The following is a 21,761-nucleotide window of genomic DNA, read 5'->3' as shown; positions in this document are numbered from 1 at the left end:
ATTCTGTGCTGCAGTATGAGAAAATCCTTTTGCTTTGTGGTGAATTAAGATCTTCACGTTAGATCGCTTTTTAATACACCACATTTCCGTAATAATGGTATATTTCATGCTCTCGTATTTCATTATGGAGTAGGATTTATATGTCATAACGGAGCAAAGATAGCCATAAAGTGGCCAGGAATGAAGGAAGAATGGACAAATATAGGGTAGCAAAGAGAGATGAAACGGAAGATAGAGCATCTGTTTTTCATGCCAGTCAGATTACAGGGGCTGACACTATAAATCTTACTTCTTCTCGGATGGAGAAAAGGAGGAGGACAGGGGGACACTGACAATGCTCTCCTGAATTTCAACACATTCAGTTGGCAGGGAAACCAGTCTAACAGACTCAGAGGAAGTGGACACAGTGACAGTACAGTGATTACTTTCATCAAATTATCCAGTATATCGGAGTTGGACAAAAACATTAATTAATTCTTTCTTTCATTTATTGAAAGATCGTAAACTTGAATTGTCCAAAAAACACATTATGAATTTGAATATACGAGACAAATATTGTGAAATGTTTATGGAATTAAATAGTTGTATTAGCTAATTTAATATGGTGAATTGAACAATCATAAAAAAAATAAACAAGCAAACAAACAAAAAACAAAAACAATATAAATATTAGTTTTATGCTATTGATACAGTACCATTTAAAATATTGGGGTCATGTTTTGCTTTTTGTTGTTGTTTTTCATGAATACTTCAAGGATGCATTAAAATAGTCAAAAGTTACAGTAAAGGTATAACACTGCAAAAAGTAAACCTTTCAAATAAATGCTGTTCTTTTACTTTTTAACTTTCTGTTCAAAGAATCCTGAAAAAAGTGATGTGATATTTATGCAAAATCACTGAGCAACAAGTGTTTTCGACGTTGATAATAATAATAACTAAAAAAACTCTTAAGTATCAAATCAGCATATTAAACTGCATTAATACTGGATTAATGATGCAGAAATGTTCAGCTTTGCATTACAGAATTAAATGACATTTTAAAATATATTAAAATTGTTATAAATATAACTAAACTGTAATAATATTACACAATATTACCGTCTAAAAATGCAGCCTCAGAAAGCATTAAAAAAAATTATTGATCCCAAAATTTTGACTAGTGATGTAGCTAGACAGGTCATCTCTCATATATTTCACAGACACGTATGAGGGGAGACCACAAGTCCCAAAAAGGGGCAAGTTTTATTGAAAACTCCAAAAGTTTCTAAGCTGTCAATTCATTGTGATTCATAAATGAACCTTGCATAGGGAAGGATGTGTAATATTGTGCCATAAAGAAACGTAAATGTATATGGGGACTGATATTTTCTGTCTGTGACTTATGAACAAAAATTGCATCTCCCGTCTCTGATTAGGTTCTCCAGCTACAGCACAGTGAACATCCACTCCACTAGAGCAGATGAATCCGGCACTAGACATCAGGTGCTTTGACTAGCAAATTTGGCAAGCGAATGATAATACTCCAGCACTTTGACTACTATTCAAGTACATCTCAAAAGCAGAGATTACTGCACGTATCAGTTTTTTGATGGCTTTTACCTTAACAGTTGGGACTGAATGAATACCTTTGGTAGGTTGGAGGTTGAAAACACATCTCTGTGCCAAAGATGTAATTTTCTTCCTTTTCTCATCCCTTCACATTTGTGCGTGGCCCAATTTAAGCTGTCTGAAAGGAGCTCCCAATTTTGAATTCAAAGTCTAAGCCATTTTTCAGAGATTTCATTAATCTCCATCCTATTATTTGGTAGGTCTTCTTAGATCTTTTGTACCATTAGAGTCTGCAGTTCATGGCTTATTACTCAGCTGGGTTTGTTTCGCTCAGAGACTTTACTGGGGCCTTGAAAATGGATTTCAGAATATTTACATGTTTGGTGCTTCCCAGTGCCCCTCAAGTAATTGAGCAAGGATATTTGTAGTAATGAGATACCATTGAGGAAATCTTTACAAGATATTGGCAGCAAGATGTGGCCTGTTCAAAAGCATTTTTGTCAATTAATTGTAAGGTCTGCGAAAAGCAACTTGCCCAATCTGGTTAAAATTGGCCCTGCTGCCTGTTACTTGCAAGTTTCCAGAGGGTGTTGGGAAATTTTATTGGGCTTTCATCTTGTGGGATGCATTGCAAGAACCTCTATGACCTTTCAAGTACATCTCCACTGCGTTTCAGTGGCACATTATATCTTCAGCTGTGAGTACACACAGAATACAGCAGGAAGATTTAGGTTTGATGGTTTGATTGCTTGAATCCCCGTGCTGACAGGCACTCACGAATGAGTCCTGCTGGGTACTTTGGCTCAAGTTTTCTCCAGAGCTTTATAATGCAGTGGCTTTGACTCTCACCTTTCTCTGCATGTCTTCTGATGCTGCTCGCAAGGAAAGATCCCCAGTTTCTACCGTTATTCTATTTGATATTACTGTTTAAAATTTAATAGTGCTGCAGAATTGTAATCATGAATTAGTCTGAATGAAGACAGAATTGGGCTTTCCAGAGCCAGAATCGGGTGAAAGATTACCTGTGTTGTGCAGATTAAAACAAAGAGGAGAAAGAAAAGAGTCTCTGATAGAATAAAGAAATTTCAAGCACTTCTTCTTGTAGATGTGACAGGCCATAATTAAACCTATAGACCTAAGTGGATATACCTAAATCAGCAAATGGCAAGTTGCTTAAAGGGAATCTCATTTTAAAATCTAGTTTAAATGCATTTTTTCCACAGAATATGTTTAATACTTGAACACAACAAGAGTTAATCATTTTCATTTGTGTGCATTAATTACAAGACATAGTATATTTATATGCATAGCATAATAAACAATAATTGCAATACATTTATAATCTTTACAGGAATTTATTTTATTTTATTGTAATTGTTTAATTTTTGTGGACATCTGTAAGCAACAGTGTCACCTGATTCTTCAGAGATCCGTGTAATATTCTGATTTGATGCTCAAGAAACATTTATTATTATTATTATTATTATTATTATTATTATTATTATTATCAACGGTCAAACCAGTTATGCTGCTTAATATTTTTTGTGGAAGCTGTGATACATTTTTCAGGATATAAAAAAATGTACTTGAAAAAGACAGAAATAATAATAATACTTATAAATATATATAAAATAAATAAATAAATAAATAAATATTTACTGTTACCTTTGATCAATGTGATGTTTTGATCAATGCCATTTCTTGCTGAATTAAAGTATTAAAAAAAGAAAATGCTAAAAAAAAAGATTATTGATGCCAAACTAATATATAATATATATACATAATATATATATATATATATATATATATATATATATATATATATATATATATATATATTATGTATTATATATTTACTTTTGTTTATTGTATTATTTAGCTGCACAAAAATTTAAATTCAAACATTTAACATGGCAGAGATGCTAAATATTTTTAAGTGAGGACACAATAAATCAATTTAGAATTTTTGTTTTGAATCAAATCACTAAAATATAGTTTAAACTGACATGCATAAATTAAGTAACTTACCGATTATATATATATATATATATATATATGTATGTATATAAAAACAAGTATGCCAAATTCATCACAAAATACTTTAAGTGGTAAATAGTCGAGTAGTCTCATGTCATCGACATTGACCTTTCAGGTGTCCAAGCAGCAGGCCAGAAAAGCCTTTTTTCTAGTCAAGGTCCATAAAATGAACAAACGCAGTCATAAGAAACAGAACTGAGCATCTGACTTCATGTCCTTGAGAGTGAGCTTGTTTCATAAATTCCTCCATTAGCTCCTGGGCTTGCCCTGCAGCAAGCTTTCTTTCTTGCCCATTAAAACCCATCGGGGGACAGGCCTGTAAACAGTCCAGCCCCACAACTTTGATAATGGCAGCGTCTGTGTCTGTATCCAATTGTGGTGGCAGTCTCAGCCCTCTCCCCTCTCTACTGACGTCCCACTGTGGCTTATTACCTGCATGCAGTGATCTCGTTCTTGCTAGCAGCTAATGTCCTGCTGCTCACATTTATCCTGCTGTGAGTCTCCTAACCCCAAACACGCAGACGAGTGATCTGCACGCACAAAGGCACGTACACATGCTCTGGCTCTCTCCCAAGATCTGTGGCCATTTAGCCCATCAAGTGCAATGATCTTTGCAGGAGGGCAGACGGAGGCTTGGAGCAGAGAGCATAAAGGGAGAGAGGGGCTGTGGATGAAGCGTTTAGTGATGTATGCGTCAGGGATTTCCCTCAAAGTGCTCATATTGTGGGCTTAAGTGAGTTAAACACCCAAGTGGCTGTTTCAAGGGGTTGAAGTGTGCGTGTAGTTTACAGTATTTACTGTACATTTCTTTTTATGACATGGCAAGGTTCGTTTAGGTTGTAAAATGTAATGTAGAGTGATTTACCAAAAAACCTGAGTTTACTGTTAAAATATTTTAACAGTAGTCAGTAAGAATGTTTTTCAAAGAGGCCTGTTATTCTCAAGAACGCTGCATTTATTTGCTCAAAAATACAGTAAGAACTGTAATATTGTAAAATATTATTATAATTTAAAATATTATTATAATTTAAAATAATTATTTCCTATTTGATTATATATTAAAATATAATGTATTCCTGATTTCAAATAATAATTTTCACAAGCCATTACTCAAGTCTTCACATGATCCTTCAGAAATCATTCTAATATGCTGGTTTAGTGCTCACTTATTATTATTAATATTATTATTATCAGTGTTGAAAAAGAGGTTTTTTCCAGGATTCTTTGATTAATGGAAAGTTATTTGAATTTGTTTGAAATAGTAATCTATTTCTATAAAATATAATAATATAAATCTATAAAATAGTCTTTTGTAACAGTCACTTTTGATCAATTTAGTGCATCCGTGCTAAAGTAAAAAAAGAAAATATTAAAAACATTTGAGATTAATCATTGAGATGTGTATTGAAGATCTAACTTGATGGTTACTTTACATAACATTTTTGGAGTCATTAAATCAAAACTTTTGTTGAAAATGGTATAACAGTTTTGTTGTTGATTTTTAAACATATAAAAAAAAACATGGATGCATTTCTTGACACATTTTTCAAACTACATGTTTGAAAATTGACATGAAATATTAATTGGATACTGTACATATTTTAAATTAATTTGCTCTAATATATTTAGCAAATAGAAAGACACTGGTCTGGAATCGGTTTGATCAGAGTCAAGTACCCTGGAAGCTCATTTATGCGTGTACACGTTTAGCTATAATTACAAAGGCCAATCTTTTTAAAATGTCCTCAAAAATGTAGTAAAACAAACCAAATTTGAAGTGGCCCTCCCTGTTTGAAATGCTCTTAAATCAGCCAAATCATGTTTTGCTTTAAATGTAATGAAGTTTGTCTGAGGGTTACAGTTGAGAGCATCTTATATGAACACCACTGCATCTGTGAGAGGTCTTCAGGTTTTTATTTTATTTTATTTTTTGTAGATAGAACTTAAAATGTCTCTGTGTGTATATCTAAACTTACTTAACCTTACTTTGAGGTTATATTTGCTGAAAAATGTTACCCAAAGTTTAGCTAAATATGACAAAACCTCCTTTTGGGCAGAGACATGAGGTTCATAAATAAACTAAATAATTATTTATTATAGTGCAAAAAGTTTTCCTTTTCCTGCATGAGTTTTCCATTTGTGTCGACATATACACATTTATTTACCCTAAGCCAAATTCTGTCTCAAGTAAAATGCCTTCACAGATTTCACTTCTCTCTTTCACTGTCCTTAAATTATCCAGCACACAAAAACATCTCAAACATTTATGAGCCCATTCTTAGAGGGACGCGTGAGAAGTGTGACCTCGCTGTTTGGCATAAAGGACTGGCTCAAACCGAGACGAGATAATGGATCAAAGCATAAACACACACCACAGTCTCTTCAGCCGGGATACACACAGACATGATCCAGGAATTAAACCGAAAAAGAGTCTTCCAGTAATAGCATTACAGAAATGACAGTGTATCAAGCCTGTAAAGAGCAGATCGGCTTAAAAAGTATCATATGGGGAAAAAGCAGAGCTGTCAGCACAAATTCATTTTTCCTTATTCTCATCTTCTCTTTCCACATAAAAGTACGAAAAGAGAGAACTATCAGAAACAGGATAGAGATCTAGAAAGTGCTGCTTTGTGGTAATGGGAATAATAAGGCAGATTTGGTGAGATGGCAGTAAGCTGAGCGTGTCATTACGCATTCACTGAGATTAGGTTATGTCATCTCTCGCTCTCTTATAAAAGAGCAAAATAAAGAGAAAGAAATGAGGATGGAAAGACGGCGCTTACAGTGAATGAATAGCATCTGATTGCAGTAACCGCACTGCCGCTGTTGGACATTGAGGGCAAGCAGATCGGTTAATTGAAAGTGATCTGCTAATGAGGTAAATTGACTACATTACCCACGTCTGCCTGTCTCTCAGGAATGGCACAATGGGGGCTGAGTTTCTCATGCTGACTGTAATGGTCTCAATTATGTGGTTGTCTGAAACAGTGTGTCTCCGTGGCTGAAAGGTTAAGGACTCGGACTGTTTCTCTTCTAATGAACCCCCTCCCTGAACCGTCAAACAGCACCACTCTGCCCCACTGCCTCTATCCTCTGCTCCTTGACTTCTTCTCTTCTGCTCCTTTTGTAAAGTCATTTTACAGCCTCTCTCTCACGTCATGTCATCTTCACTTGGGGATGTAGTGTGGAAAGTAGGAAGGAAGGAGGAATGAAACAAAGTTCAAATTAAAAAGGAGAGAAGAAGAGGAACGAATGATGGATGAATGGACAAATGTAGGAAGAGGTGAAAAAAATTATAACTTAGATGAATAACGTAGGTTAGAATTTATCAATGTACAGGAAGGAAGAAAAAAGAATGATGGATGGACTGAAAGGAGGAGTGAATGCATGAATGAATGAACAAGAATGAAACAATAAATGAAGGACATATGTAAACTGCCTGAGGGAATGATTGAATGAGTGGAAAGAAGTGAGGATAATAGATGAGGGAAGAATGGAAAGAAAATAAGGTTGTTTCAACCAAAGAATGAGTGAATGATAGGAAGAATGAGGGAAGGGAAATAAAGAATGACTGAGAGAAGTAATGAAGAAATGAGTGAATGATGGAAAGAAAGAATGAATAAAGGGTGTAAGTAAAAAGTGGACAGTGAATGAAAGATGGATAGAAAAAGGAGTGAATTAAGGAATGAAAGACTGAAAAACTAAGAATAATCGATGGATGGAAAAATTCAAGGAGTAAATTGAATAAATAATGAAAAAAGAAAGGATAGGAGGAGGGAAGAATGAATAACGCAAGGAAGGAACAGATGAAAGAATGAAGTAATGATGGATGGAGAGAGTAGGGTGAAATAAGAAAGAAAGAAAGAAGGAAAGAGGATTTAATGAATAATAGGACTGAACCAATGAATGAATGAAAGACTGAAACAATAAATAATGGACAGATGGTTGGTCAGTTGGATGGAAAGAAGGAAGGATTGAATGAATGCAGAAGGAGGAATGAGGAAAGGAGGAGGAGTAAATTCTGAAAGGAAAGAAAAGATAAATAAATTATGGAAGGATAAAATCAATAAAGAAGAAGTGAAAAGGAATGAATGAACCATAGCACTATACCAGTGAATAAATGAGGGGTGTGTGGAAAGAAAAAAGGAGTAAGTGAAAGAACAAATAAATGATTGGAAAGAATGAAAGTAAGAGTGATGAATGGAAGGAGGAGTGATTGATGAAAGGAAGAAAAGAACAGACAAATCAATAATGGGTTAATGAAGTAAAGATTAAAAAGAAATACAAATAGGAATAACTAAACCAAAAAATGAAGTATAGAATGAATAAGGAAATAACAAATTGGTTAATGAATGAATGGCTGAACTAATGAAAAAAAGAACAGACAGAATGAATCAAAGCATAAATGAAGAAAGAAAGGACTGAACCAGTCAAAGACTGATGGAATGAAGTCAGGAAGAACGTTCAGACATTTGTTTTGTGTGTGTGTCACAGGAAACAGAGATCCTGAACACTGCAGTGCTGAACGGGAAGACGGTGGCGGTGCCAGTGAAGGTGGTGACGGTGGGCACAGACGGGGCGGTTACAGACGTGTCAGACGCTGTGCAGTGCCAGTCCACTGATCAAGACGTGGTTAAGGTTAGTCCTCTGAGTGAAAATATTCCTGCCTCATTCAATCATAATGATCCACTCAAAAGAACAAACAAACCATAGCATGTTGTCATGTTGACTTTTAATCAATATAATAGGATTCAAATGAAGCTCACAATAAATTCCATTCAAACCGAATGAGGTTTGTCCAGTGATTAATGGAGGTGAGAATTATTCATCATGTCAGGATACTTATTAGAATTGTAAAAATGCTTCAAGAATCAATCTGAACTTGAACGAATCTGTTTGAAAGTTCTTTTGAAAGAAAATGCATCTCAGTGACAGTCCTGCACCTGTCTGCTCTCACTCTGACACTTGTTTAATAGAGATCCATTTCTCTATTTCTGTATCAGCATGTTTCAACAAGCTGGCAAGAAGTCATGCATCGTCCCTTGTGAAAAAGAAGCATACTTTAGCATACTGGTAAAAAGAGTTACTACGGAAATCATACAGTAAGTGTGAACTGAATGTAATATTTTTGAAAATTTGCTGACAATTCACTTGCTCACCAGTGGATACTCTGCAGTGAATGGGTGCCTTCAGAATGAGAGACCAAACAGCTGATAAAAACTTCACAATAATCCGCAAGAAATCCACACAACTCCAGTCCATCATTTAATGTCTGTAAATCAAAAAGTTGCATATTTGTAAGAATCAACTTCATCATTAAAGAAAGTGAAAAATGGTAACCCATACTCATAAGGAATCTTAACTTAAAACCATTGTCTTCTGATTCAGACAAGACCATTTTTCACAGAAAAACAATATTATGGGTGTTTCTATGATTCTTGTTTTTTTGGGGTTTCTTTCAAATGCCTCCAGCTGGATCTCGGTCACGTATGAGCTCAGATTCAATCATAGCGTATATAATTATGATATGTTTGATTACGCATGAGACGAAACAAGACTGGATTTTTCTAGAGATGGTAATTTGTGTTTGACAGGCCTATTAAGTTGAGGTTGTTTAGACATGAAATTCTCTAATTTTAAATGACCCAAAAGACTTATACGCAATCAGCCTCCACTGCAGGAGTGATTTAATGCCAACGATATTCGTAAGAATGTTTTTAATTGCTAATTTCAGTGTATTTCTCCATAGTTAAACACAGCTGTGCTTCAGCTAAAGCTCTCTCTTAGAAGCATTAAAGGCCCTGGTCGAATGCAAATGATCAAAACGTTGTATATGTTTACATAGACTGCAGTAATCCAACATTCAGCCTAACATTTCATTCATATTTATGAGTAAAAGTTTTAGCTTCTTCCAGTTCATACTATAGCTGAAGATGTGAAAATTACTTCAGATGTGCCGTGGAAATGGAAGATGTGCAGTTATTACCTTAAGGAGCTATTTCTACCTGATATGATCCTTAAAATGACTTCCGCTGGTTTAATCTAATGCAGTCAGGCTGATTCTCTCATTAAATAACCAGGTAATAAAACCAGGGAATTTAGATGTCACCACATGAAGCACATATTTAGCCTGAAGTCAGAGTGTCCCTCCAGTTTAAAACTTAACTTTGAACTGTTAACTTTACCAAAGATGGGGGAGTGTTTGTAAAGGCGGTCATTATTTAGAGACAGAATCTCCTTTATGTGGCCTGACTAGAACAATGAAGGTCAATACATTATTTATCACCTACTCTGTAAAAATGCTACAGTAATAAAAACAGTTAATTGCTTAACTGTAAATTACCTTACCATACAGTAATGATACTAAAAATGTAAATAGTTTAACATTGTATTATATGTAAACTTTAACATTTATGTTTTTAAAGGGCATCACAAATTATATAAATAATTATATTATAATTACATGTTTACAAATATGTTTGTTATCAGTAATTAATAATATGTTTTGTGACATTTAATGTTATTTGATTAATGCTAATTTCAATATTTTAGTGTCAGCCTTGTATATACTGTATACAGGTCCCCTTTTTTTACTATAAATTTAAGATGTTTTTAAAATGTGGTTTTCTATTACTTTTGTCTAAACATTTTGCTATTGCGGAGATTTTTCATCTGATGTCTTCGAAACATTCAATAATTCCAAAATAAAATGTGCATCATGCACAATCACCTTTCTTTCAGCCCACAGTCTCAATTTTAGAAAATTATTTCAGTAGTTCACTTACTTTTACAATAACATGCTATGGAAACTGGGGCATATAATAATGTATTGCAATTACGCAATCAAACCTCAGCTGATCATGTGAAAATATCTCCACGAAACAAATCATTTTAACTGATGGGGATTAATGTAAAGTAGACAAGTGTGTCATTGTAGCTAAATAATGGATGACTGGGTGTACACGCTAGTGCATAATAAATTTGCTTGGATCACAGTCACTGTAGTGGGGTAGAAAGATAACCATTTTTATATAATTTTCCATTTCCTTGGAGACTGATGCTCTGCATTCTTTGGAACTAAATGGTTATAAGGAGTGTTTCAGATTTTGAAATATTTTGTTTCCCCAGAGAGTGAAGAGGGGGGAAAAAGCAATTTTCTTCCTATCATGACCACGAATGTGGATATTGGATCATTTTGTATCATTTTCTCCCAATTAATTTAATACAGAAACCCATCAGCCAGCCCGTAGCCACAACAATAGTTAAAGAAAATAAATGCAACGCATAATAGACTAAATTACACAATCTCTTTAGCTTAAGCGGCAGTGCCAACATTGTGAATAGCTATATTGTGCTGCATTATATCGTGTTCTTACATGCTACGTAGAAAACATTAGCATTTTTATCTTTATTAGTGATTTAAAATTGGTCAAAGCACACTTATTTATACATTTCTGTGCTGTTGCTAGTTGTTTAATTCATTTTTTTCAACTATTCTGAAATGCAGACTTAAATAGAAAATAAAAAAATTAAAAAAAGTGAAGCAGCTGTTTGCTGACATGAGGTTGCACATTCTGCATGTTTCCAGACTAGCTGTTGGCTTTGTTTGATCAGTTTTACTGATGTAACCTGCTTGAGTTACTAGCCACACAGCTCAATATGTCTGAAGTGCAGACTGTAAATACATCTCTTCTGATTTTGTCACAAATTGTGAGAATGTTGGCAAGTAAGGTCATTCTGACAACAACTTCAAATCAAAGCGACTGAAGTTCTTTCAATCTTGTCACAAACAGCTGGATCAATTTCCAACTTCTGAGAACTTCAAGAGCATATACGAGTGTTTGATAGTTGACCTTGATTAAAGTATGTCATTCTCACTCATCATATTTCAGTTTTGAAGTTCCTGGAAGCTATGTGCACTCGACATTTGCACTTGGACAAAGAAGAGCACTTCCTAAACATCCGAAACACAGTGTGTTTAGGTGCTTATTTTGAGGGGAGGGGGGGGTCTCAAGAGCCTTGATCTTTATTCCCTTAATGTAATTGATTGAATATTGTTATTAAAAAACTTACATTTAATCAATTTACTGTGAAACTTCATAAACAGTAATCTGGCCAATAAAGCTACTTTATTTACCTGCCAAATCTAATTATTAATCACATTTGGTGCTTGCTAAAAGTTAACTTGGATCCTCTTTACTTGGATGTATGAAATCCAGAACAATTTTGTATTTGGGGGTTTAGGGTTGGTACGATTTGTAATATTTTTGAAAGAAGTCTCTTATGCCCCAAACCTTTGAACAGGTTTTGTATATTATTAGCATAATATTAATATTTTTCTAACACTTTTTCTTTGTGAACTGCTTGTTTAATTCACTTAAACAACACTTTCAATTCAGTTTTGGTCACATTATTTGTAATTGCATGCAAACCACTTAAATGTGTGAAATGTAAGTTTACTTTAATTGTGCTGGGACTATGTGAATAGTTGTTGGCATTAACTAAACCTGGGCTTGGGATTTCAAGTTCCCAGCATGCTTTGCATGAAGAGTTAGTCTTAAAATGTAATATTATTTTAGGGGGTTTTGAGCAAGATGAGAAAGAGGAAAGACTTTTTTGCACTTAATGTTTAATGTTCCGTTATGTTGGACTTTGGAAGTTTCTGTTATGTGGGGTTTGGGGAGTTAATGTAGTGAAGAAGGGAGCTTGTGTTCAAGGAAGGGTGGATGAATGTTGCTCTTTTAATGAGAAATTACTTTTTGGCAGTTTTGTTTTTGTTGTGTACATTAAAAAGAGTTGCATTTAGTATTCTAAAGTCCGCTATTGCTAAGTGCCTCAGATTCATTTGAGTTACTTTGATGCATTTAATTTTATTAAAGATTACTGAAATCAGTTAGGTTTAGACTACATAAAGTCTTTTATTTATTTCGAGAATTAAAGGGCCCTATTTTAATCAAGTGTAAAGCGAACGGCGCAGGTGCACTCAGGGCGTGTCCAAATCTATTTTTTATATTTTAACGACGGAAAAACGGTCCGTGTGCCGGGGCACATTTCTGGAATGGGTTGTCCCTATTCTCTTAATAAGTAATGGGCGTAACATTCAATAAACCAATCAGAGTGTCAAGCAGGAATCCACCAAAGCTTCCTGAGGTGAAGAAGGCGTGGGATGAAGTAGAATTTCATTCATCATAATAAGTAGTAATTGGCTGAATTGCAAATAGGTAGCCTAATTCTAATACATTGAATGACTATCCATCATTACATTTTTATGTATGCATTTAGCAGACGCTTTTATCCAAAGCGACTTACATTGCAATCAAGCTAACAATTTTCTCCTAACATTTGTTCCCTGGGATTCGAACCCCCAACCTTGCGCTTGCTAACGCAATGCTCTACCACTTGAGCTACAGCTATTTTTATATTTATGTAGCCTACACAATAATATTATTTTACACTGTAATCCTTTTGTTTTTAATATTTGGCATGTTTGTGTGATGCGTATCCCTGTGTGTAAAGTGCCCAGAGGCGCATTTTCTACCAACACACTCTTTAAATAACAAAAAAATATTGCGCCATTGACTTTAGACTTTAGACCAGGTTTGAGTGGCGCAGTCTATTTTCAGCTCCTTAAAATAGCAATACACCAGCAATGTACCTGAACACACCTCTTTATTAGACCAGCATACCCATGGGTGCACAAATTAATGCAAATGCATTTGCTAATTAAACGACGTGGCGCTGGACAGGAAAATACGAGACTGAAACTCGGATCTGAAACAGACTGTAACTAGCAAACACACTTGCATTGCGCCGGGTGTGTGATAGGGCCCAAAGTATTTAATTCTCCTGTAAGTTCACTTAGACAAAACAAATCGGTCGTTATTTTGGTAATTTTACATGACCATATGCACCGTCTGTCTGACCCTAAGAATGAATCAATAACAGTAATATACAACTTTTATATGCAAATGATTTCAATTATGATTTACATATAAACCTCTTTACATGTCAAAACTACTGTACCCATGCTAATGTTGTCATTAATCAGGATGGACTCATTTTGCTGAATAGGTGTTTATCTTTAAATGTTGATATATATTCAGGAGCATTTAGTCCATATAAGTTGTGAGTGATCTGTATACCCAAGCATTTGAGAAAAAAAGTTTGAGGACCGGATAAATATTAACAATGCTATAAATTATTTGTAATTTGAGGTGTAACATAAGGCTTAAGATAATGAAATATATATGTAGCCGTCTGCAAATGATATATTGAATTCGAAACTAATATGAAATAACGGTTTATCTGTGCCAGTTATGTAGAGATTCTCATTGGTTTGTTTATGCCATGCACAAAGAAAGTTTTATTTGTCATCTCTGAAAAAGCTAATTAGACAGCATTCCCAGTTAAAGATATATATATATATTCATAAAACATAAATATTTTATTTAGTTGCTTAGAATCAGTAAATAGTCTGGTATACAGGGGACAGCCTTTGTGTGACCCGCTGTAGAGCATTTCTATATTGAACTTTATAAGGCAGAAAAATATGACTAATAGCTGCTTTATCGTAAGAGTAAAAAAAAGCCTCTTAAAGTCAAGAGAGCACTCGGGCATTACCACTTAATATAGATACACTACTCTTTAGATTTTTTGAGCAGTGATATATATATATATATACAGTATAATGCATGTATACAGCAGATGGCAAGAACATTTGATAATGCTCTCTGGGAATACAGTGAAGTGAAAACTTGTGAAGGTCATGTGCAGTATCAGAAGTGTTAAATTGGGCACATAAAATAATAGCGACCGTTTAAGATGGCATCTTTGAATACATTTAAACCTGAAAGTCTGCAAAGGATCTGCAATAAAAACTTAAATTTATTGACCAAACCTTTGGGTGAAAGCAGTATGTGGGTATTCAAGTGGGTTTGTGTATATGTGTATATTAGGAATCAATGATTCTTGGGCCATATACCATGATGCTGTATAGAGTGGAGCACAGGGGAGTGTTATCTGGGAATCTTTCAATACAGCCAGTGAGTTGTTTGATGTAAAGCACTATCGGGAGCCAGTCAGGTAAAACTGATGACCGCATAAAAGGGTGAGTTTAGAATGCAGGTTCTCCCGAAAGGAGTGACGCAGACAGTCGATGTGGAGCTACATTAGTAGTCCAGCCATGTCCAGTGTAGCAGATGAAGTGTTAAATATAAATAGGAGGAAGTAAAAGTTGAAAGTACTTTTCTTGGATGTTTTTCACCTTTGATAATGAATGACACCCTCCTTCGCTGAGGACCCACACAGTTGTAGTTTAAGACCCGTTTTATTGTGCTGTCAGACCTGCTCAGTCACGAGCCGCCTGTTCATGGTCCGGCCCTCTGGTTCCTCTGATGGCTGCTTGATTCGGTGTGTCTGACAGGTAGTTAATTTTCCAGACTGAATAGTCATGGCTGTAGTATTGTGGTGTGAGATTCCCCAGTCTATGGCAGTGATTAATGATGATGCCTGTGTGTTGTGTGTTTGTGTGCCTGTGTGTCTGTAACAATAGATTTGAGCTGTACAGCATTGGAACGAGTAAGTGATGTAGCAAATTTTAAATGTGCTGTATTCATCAAAGTAGTTACGGTGAACCTTCTAGAATTTACCTGAAGTTAACTTTTTAGTAAAAGACAATTTGTAATAAAACATATAGTCTCATATGCTCATCAACACTCTTAAAAATAAAGGTCCAATGCTGACATTGATAGTTCCATGCAAAACCTTCACCATCCATAGAACCTTTCCAATGAATAATAGGTACTTTTAGTGGAAAAAAAGGTTCTTCAGCTTATTAAAATGTTCTTCTCACTGAGAAAAAAAAATTTGTATTGAACAGTTCACTAAAGGTTTCTTTGGGGAACCAAAAATGGTTCTTCAATGGCATTGCTGTGAAAACCCCTATTTTGGAACCCTTATTTTTAAGAGTGAACACTTAATTTATTTGATCAAAAATACAGTAAAAACAATAATATTTAAAAATACTAATATAATTTCAAATAACTGTTTTCTATTTTAATATATTTTAAAATGTAATTTATTCCTGTGATGGCATCGCAGAATGGTCAGCAGCCATTATTATATAATATTATTAATATGCAATATTTTTATATACATTACTACATAATATTTTTATCTTATCTGCAAATATGATTAAAAGATGAATATGCGACAAAATTACAGAATTTAACATTTTATTATTAGGTCTTTTGACACATACATGTTTTACCAGATGAAAAGGACAGCACTTTTAGAGTTCATCCCACTATTTGATGTGAGCACAAGTATTGGAACAGTTGAATTTAAGGCAGATGTAAAAGATTAAAAGCTAATAGTTAGTTGCAGATCCCTTGCATGCAATCATAGCAGTGAGTCTGCAACCCATAGACATCACCAGACTCTTGGTCCTATGCTTTGAAATGCTTTTCTCCAGCCTTTAATGCAGCCAATTCCAACTGTTGCTTGTTTTGGGGAGTTTTTGTCTTTAGTCTGCTCTTCAGCTGGTGAAATTAATGTTCAGTCGGATTTAAATCTGTAGATTGGTTTGGGCAATCTAAGACTTAATTTTTTTTTGCCCTGATAAAGCCCTTGACTGAACTGGCAGGGTGTTTTGGGTCATTGTCCTGATCCAATTTGAAGTGCTTTCTAATGAGTTTGGTGGCATTTTCTTGAATATTGGTGGCCAAGATGATTTTGTACCCTTCCAAATTCATTCTGCTACTGCCATCATACATTAAGTCATCATTAAAATGAAGAGGTCCTGTTCTAGAGACAGCCATGCATGCCCATGCCATGACACCTCCACCAAGCTTTACAGATGAGGTTGTATGCTTAGGACCATTTGCAGTTCCCTTTTTTCTCCACGCTTTTGCTTTCCAATAACTTAGATAAAGTTTAATCTTTGGCCCAATCCCAATTCTACCCCTTAGCCCTTCCTCTTTCCCCTACCCCTCTATTTCGCGCATTCACGTGAAGGGGTAGGGGTGTCTTGATTCTCTTTTGGTTGGAGGGGTAAGGGGAAGGGCAAGATAGCCCTTCAAACGAAGATTTTTCGGGACCACACTTCAAACTAAGGAGTATGAATTATCTTGGCAACATGGCTGCTACAGCGAACAAAAAGACACATAAATGTAAGCTTTTTTGGCATAAATAAAGATTTTAACGATTTTTATTCAATTGTGAGTTCATATTAATGGTCATGTTACTCAAAGACATGTTAGCAAAAAATCGCTAATATTTGCCAACATCATATCATTACAGAGTGCATGATAGTGCAACAGCATATGTCTGATCAGGGCGATAACTGCCGTAGACATTGATGGGGGCTAATCCCCCCAATAATTAGAAATCCCTAAACCCTTTTCTCAAATATTGCCTATTCGAGAGAGAAAGAGAGAGAGAAAGAGAAATGGAAGTTGCGTGCACTGTAAAAAAAGAAAAGTTGACTTAACTTAGATTACAAGGTAATTTGCTGCAAAGCTTTTTTGAGTTTACTCAACTTTTAAACAAATTAGTTCACTTAACTCAATTCACTGAGTAAGGTCACATGTCTCCCAACTTAAGATCTTTTGTTCAGCTGATTGAGTTTTTATAGTTAAAATGTAATTTCAACTTTGAATGTTATTTTCACTTGACTTAATAAAGTACGTTCAGTTGACTAAAAATGTGTTTTTACATAGCATCACAAGGTTAAAAAAAACTACTACATGCTTGATATTTTTGTCCAGGTTTTATTTCAAACCAGCAGCAACACATTGGTAACTTTAGCCATACTCATTCTTAAAAAAAGTAATTAAATGAAAAAAAAAAACATTCTAAATGCTATCTCTTTCAACCGGTCCTAAATACTTTAAATGTTCTATGTTTAACATTTTAAATTGTTAACACAAAACATGTTACAAAATGAGCAATATAAGTGCAAGTTAAAGGAGTACGCTGACTTTTTGGGGCTTTAGCCTATTCACCGTATCCACCACAGTTAGGGTGAGGCTCCCTTGTCTGTTCGGTGTTGGCGCGCTTCATTGCACATGCGCCAATTTCATGGTCGTTACATTGCGCATGCTCCAACCTCCAACCCAACTTGTATGCTTGTTAACTTGAATTGACAAATTTAATTTACAATCAATTCTAGGTTGGTCCAACGATTTTTGAACCAACGTCTTTTCACTAGTTATGCCAACATTTTTGCATTTAATTGTCCAGTTAACTAAAATATAATCATTAGTCCAACTTTTTGTGAGTTGGATTTTTTACAGTGTGTATTCGCGTCTGTGCGTTTGTCTTTTTAGAGTGAGTTTACTTAAAAACAGCGATTGTATCCTCTCGTCGCTGGAAAAAAAAATAATTGGGATTGGGCCTTTGTCTCACCGGTCAATCAACTCAGTTCCAAAACTCTACTGTCTCACATTTGTGAAGAATCTTGCCTTTCTATTTATGGTACTGATCAGAGGTTTGCATCTTGCTGTGTAGCTTCTGTAATTCTGTGTCAAATTCTCCTGCTGAATGTAGATTGACAGAGCATCACCCCAGCTTTCTGGAGGTTGTTGGCGATGTATTTTAGGGTTCATTTTCACAGCTTTTATGATTTGTCTGTTATCAACTACTGTTGTTTTCTCTTTGTGTTGAATCACCCAATAATAAAATGTGACATTCTGTAATTTTGTCTCATATTCATCTTTTAATCATATTTACAGATTTCTTTGATCCACAGCAAACAGAACAATTTTGTCTTTACTGTTCCAGTACTTATGGAGGGCACTGTATATATATATATATATATATATATATATATATATATATATGAAGATATATATATATATATATATATATATATATATATATGAAGATATATATATATATATATATATGAAGATATATATATATATATATATATATATATATGAAGATATATATATATATATATATATATATATATATATATATATATATATGAAGATATATATATATTAGTCATTTTACTTTAAAGACAATGTGCAGGTCTTTTTCCAGGCTATTAAAGTAAAATGACTCAACCTAAGCATAGGAGCTTGATAAAAATCCTAATTTTAGATGAAAATTTCAGATGGCATTTAGAGGCTTTTGCATCTGAACTCTTCATATATATATATATATATATATATATATATATATATATATAGTTTTATTTAATTCAGTTTCTATTTTAAAGAAGAGGAGTCAAAATAATATGCATCAACTTGTTTTATTGATATTCCTGCAGCTCTCTGGTTGATTTATTATTAAAGGGATACTCCACCCTAAAATGAAAATTTTGTCATTAATCACACACGCAGCACAGTGATATGGAGTGATATACCGTTAACAAAGAAAATATTGAATAAAGTCGTTATTTTTGTTTTCTTCACTTACAAAAAGTGTTCCAGTCGCTTCATATAACCCAGATTGCACATCCGATGGCAGATGGAGTATTCTGACAACGACTTTTCATACCTTTTATGGACCTTGACACTGTTATTTACTTGGCAGTCCATGGGACAGTCACAAGCCTTCAGGTTTTTATCCAAAATATCTTAAATTGTGTTCCAAAGACAAACTAACCTTTACAGGTTTGGAACGACATGGGGGTAAGTGATTAATGACAAAAATTTTCATTCTTGGGTGGAGTAACCCTTTATTCCCCCTAAAAAACCTATAAAATATTCTCAGCTCTTTTCAACATTTATAATAATAATAATAATGATAATAATAACAACAATAAATGTTTTTTTTGTAGAAAATAAGATTGTTAAAAGTATTTCTGAAGGATTGTGTGACTGGAGTATTGATGCCAAAAAATTTGTTTGAAAGTCAGCTTTGATTGTTCCTTATAAACTGTTTAACTGCTCCCCCAAGTGGATATTAAAGTATGTTGTGGGATAATTAAATATATTCTAAATAAACTACAAAAATAAAATTATATAGATTTATTTTGTTCTCTCATTCTTTCTTGTAACTCCTTCCTCTCAGTGGCACAGATGACTGAAAGGCTCATTATGCAGCTCATTATGCAGGCCTTTGTCTTCTCAGGTGTAAATCACAATGATATTCATGATAGTTGACGCCTACTCGCATATGACTTTTACCAACAAAAAGTGTCTTAGAAAATGTAAATCAATATATTGTTTTCTGTAAGTGAGTAAACAAGATGATTTTCACATCATTTAGAAAGAAAAATTCTAGGCTACAAGCTCCAGTTCTCAAAAATCCCGGGAACCAATGTTCTCTATGTGTTTTTTTTGCCTTTTTCAAGTGTTTTAACATTTTTAGTTTTTCACTAACCACGCATAATATTATTTTTCTCAAAAACACAATCATGTACATAGATGCATTTTACATATTATTATAGCCCAGTTTGTGCTGTTTACAGTGAGATTAGACTTTACCCATTCAGATATTGATAAGAAACTGAAAAAAGCACAAATGTCAGGGCATGACAAAACTTCTCCAGGCCCCAAAAATACCCTTAGACTCCAGAGGGTTAAAGGTCCCACATTGTACACTTTTCTGGAGTTTTATTTTAGATTTTGATGTCTTTAAGAATATATATTTGTGGTATAATTACCAAAAAACATCTCATTATATTTTAACAGCTCCTTTCTCGGGAGGTCTGCTAAGAACAGGTTGATTTTAGCCTGTCTAATTAATATTCATGAGCCTCTCTTCTGATTGGCCTGTTGTTTTCTGAGTGATGCACGGGCAGGCCAACTACAGGTAACTAGGGTCAGATGACGTCACAGCGGTAGCTGGAGGCAGCAAAACAAAGGGGAAACTGGACAAGGCCCACTCAAACCAGCGCAGATTCGGCTACGTAAGGATGGCAAAATCGACGTAATACAGCATCAAATTAGAAATTTGATCGCATATCTGATGCAACTGGCAGACAAACAAACTGATGACAGCTATGGTTAAATGCGATAAAACAAGCGGACTGGACAGAAACATTCGTTGTGTTTGCAGCACACATTTATTGAAAAAGGTTCAATGAAAAAAGTATTGTCTTTTGTTGTTATGGACTACAGTGTACAGATTTCTTGCCATATGTTTCATGCATCTCATAATATCGTGTATGAATAAATGTCTGTGCATGTGTGTAAAACAACAAACTGACGAGTTATATATATATAATCATTTGTAATTGTATATACATTGGTTTGATTTATTGTGGCTGGAACAATAATGTAGCTGTAAAAATAGTTGCCTGCTGAAATTGAAATGTATATACATCTTCAACATGACGTGATAGATAGACACAATGAGATTGTCTTTACTATGCACGTTAGATGTGATCCACCTCATAGTAACAATTCTGTCAGATCGTCCATCCTTTGAGTTACAGTGTAACTTTACAGGTCGGCCGATCTGGTTTTGTGGTTAAAGTTAACCTTTTCGACATGTTCCAGTGCTGTTGTTCAGCAATGGCACAGACGCAATGTTGTCTGGGGGTTTGACAAAAGGAGAGTGGGGTGCTTGGCGGTGCATGGGGTGGTGACTGAAGGAGGTGGCTGTGTAGAACTGACGTCAGCTTTTTAGGGAAGTCACAACGGTTCGTGAAAAATCACAGCTACTTTAAGCAGGCTGTATGCATTTTACTGTGGACTGACTGTTTTGAAATTTATATAGTAGTTAACAAGCCCATAGACCTCAGTAATTGTGAAAACAGCCAGGAAATTCAACTTTGACAATATGGGACCTTTAAAATATTGCATGTTTCACCCAGGAGTATTTTTATACATATTTAATTTTGATGAAACTGAATGTCCACCATACAAATATTACTGATGACATCTGTCCCCTTTTGATTTGGTTTATGAACAAGTTATTAGTTAAAAAGTTCTTTCTCCATCATTTACTGTTATGTTATTGTTGAGTTATTACAGTGGTTCCAATGTATTTGGACTTGTAAACATAGATTTCATTGACAAAAGCTGCATTTAATTAATGTTAAAAATAATTACAAAAATGGCAAATAAATGTTGTATTTTTTTTAAGTCCGGCTAAAGTGTCCATATAGTTTTTGGGGGGGTCACTGTTGAATATAACAGTGTTAAATCTATTAATTCATCATGTCCACAGTTTAACTTTGGTAGCCCTAGAAAACTTTCTAAGCATCTTCATGCTCA

General features: G+C 34.6%; 1 protein-coding gene across 1 annotated transcript in view; it reads left to right on the top strand.

The window, feature by feature from the left end:
• LOC132097533 (transmembrane protein 132C-like) overlaps window positions 1-21,761 on the top strand; it is a 262,244-nt gene that overhangs the window by 213,632 nt on the left and 26,851 nt on the right. Inside the window, exon 5 of the mRNA XM_059503315.1 lies at window positions 8,080-8,223. Within this exon, the coding sequence (XP_059359298.1) occupies window positions 8,080-8,223 (144 nt within the window). The remainder of the gene's footprint in view (window positions 1-8,079; window positions 8,224-21,761) is intronic.

This window comes from Carassius carassius, chromosome 21 (assembly GCF_963082965.1).
Source record: "Carassius carassius chromosome 21, fCarCar2.1, whole genome shotgun sequence".
Taxonomy (NCBI): domain Eukaryota; kingdom Metazoa; phylum Chordata; class Actinopteri; order Cypriniformes; family Cyprinidae; genus Carassius; species Carassius carassius.
Note: the sequence above shows the minus strand (reverse complement) of the source record. Positions and strands in the feature narration are given on the sequence as shown.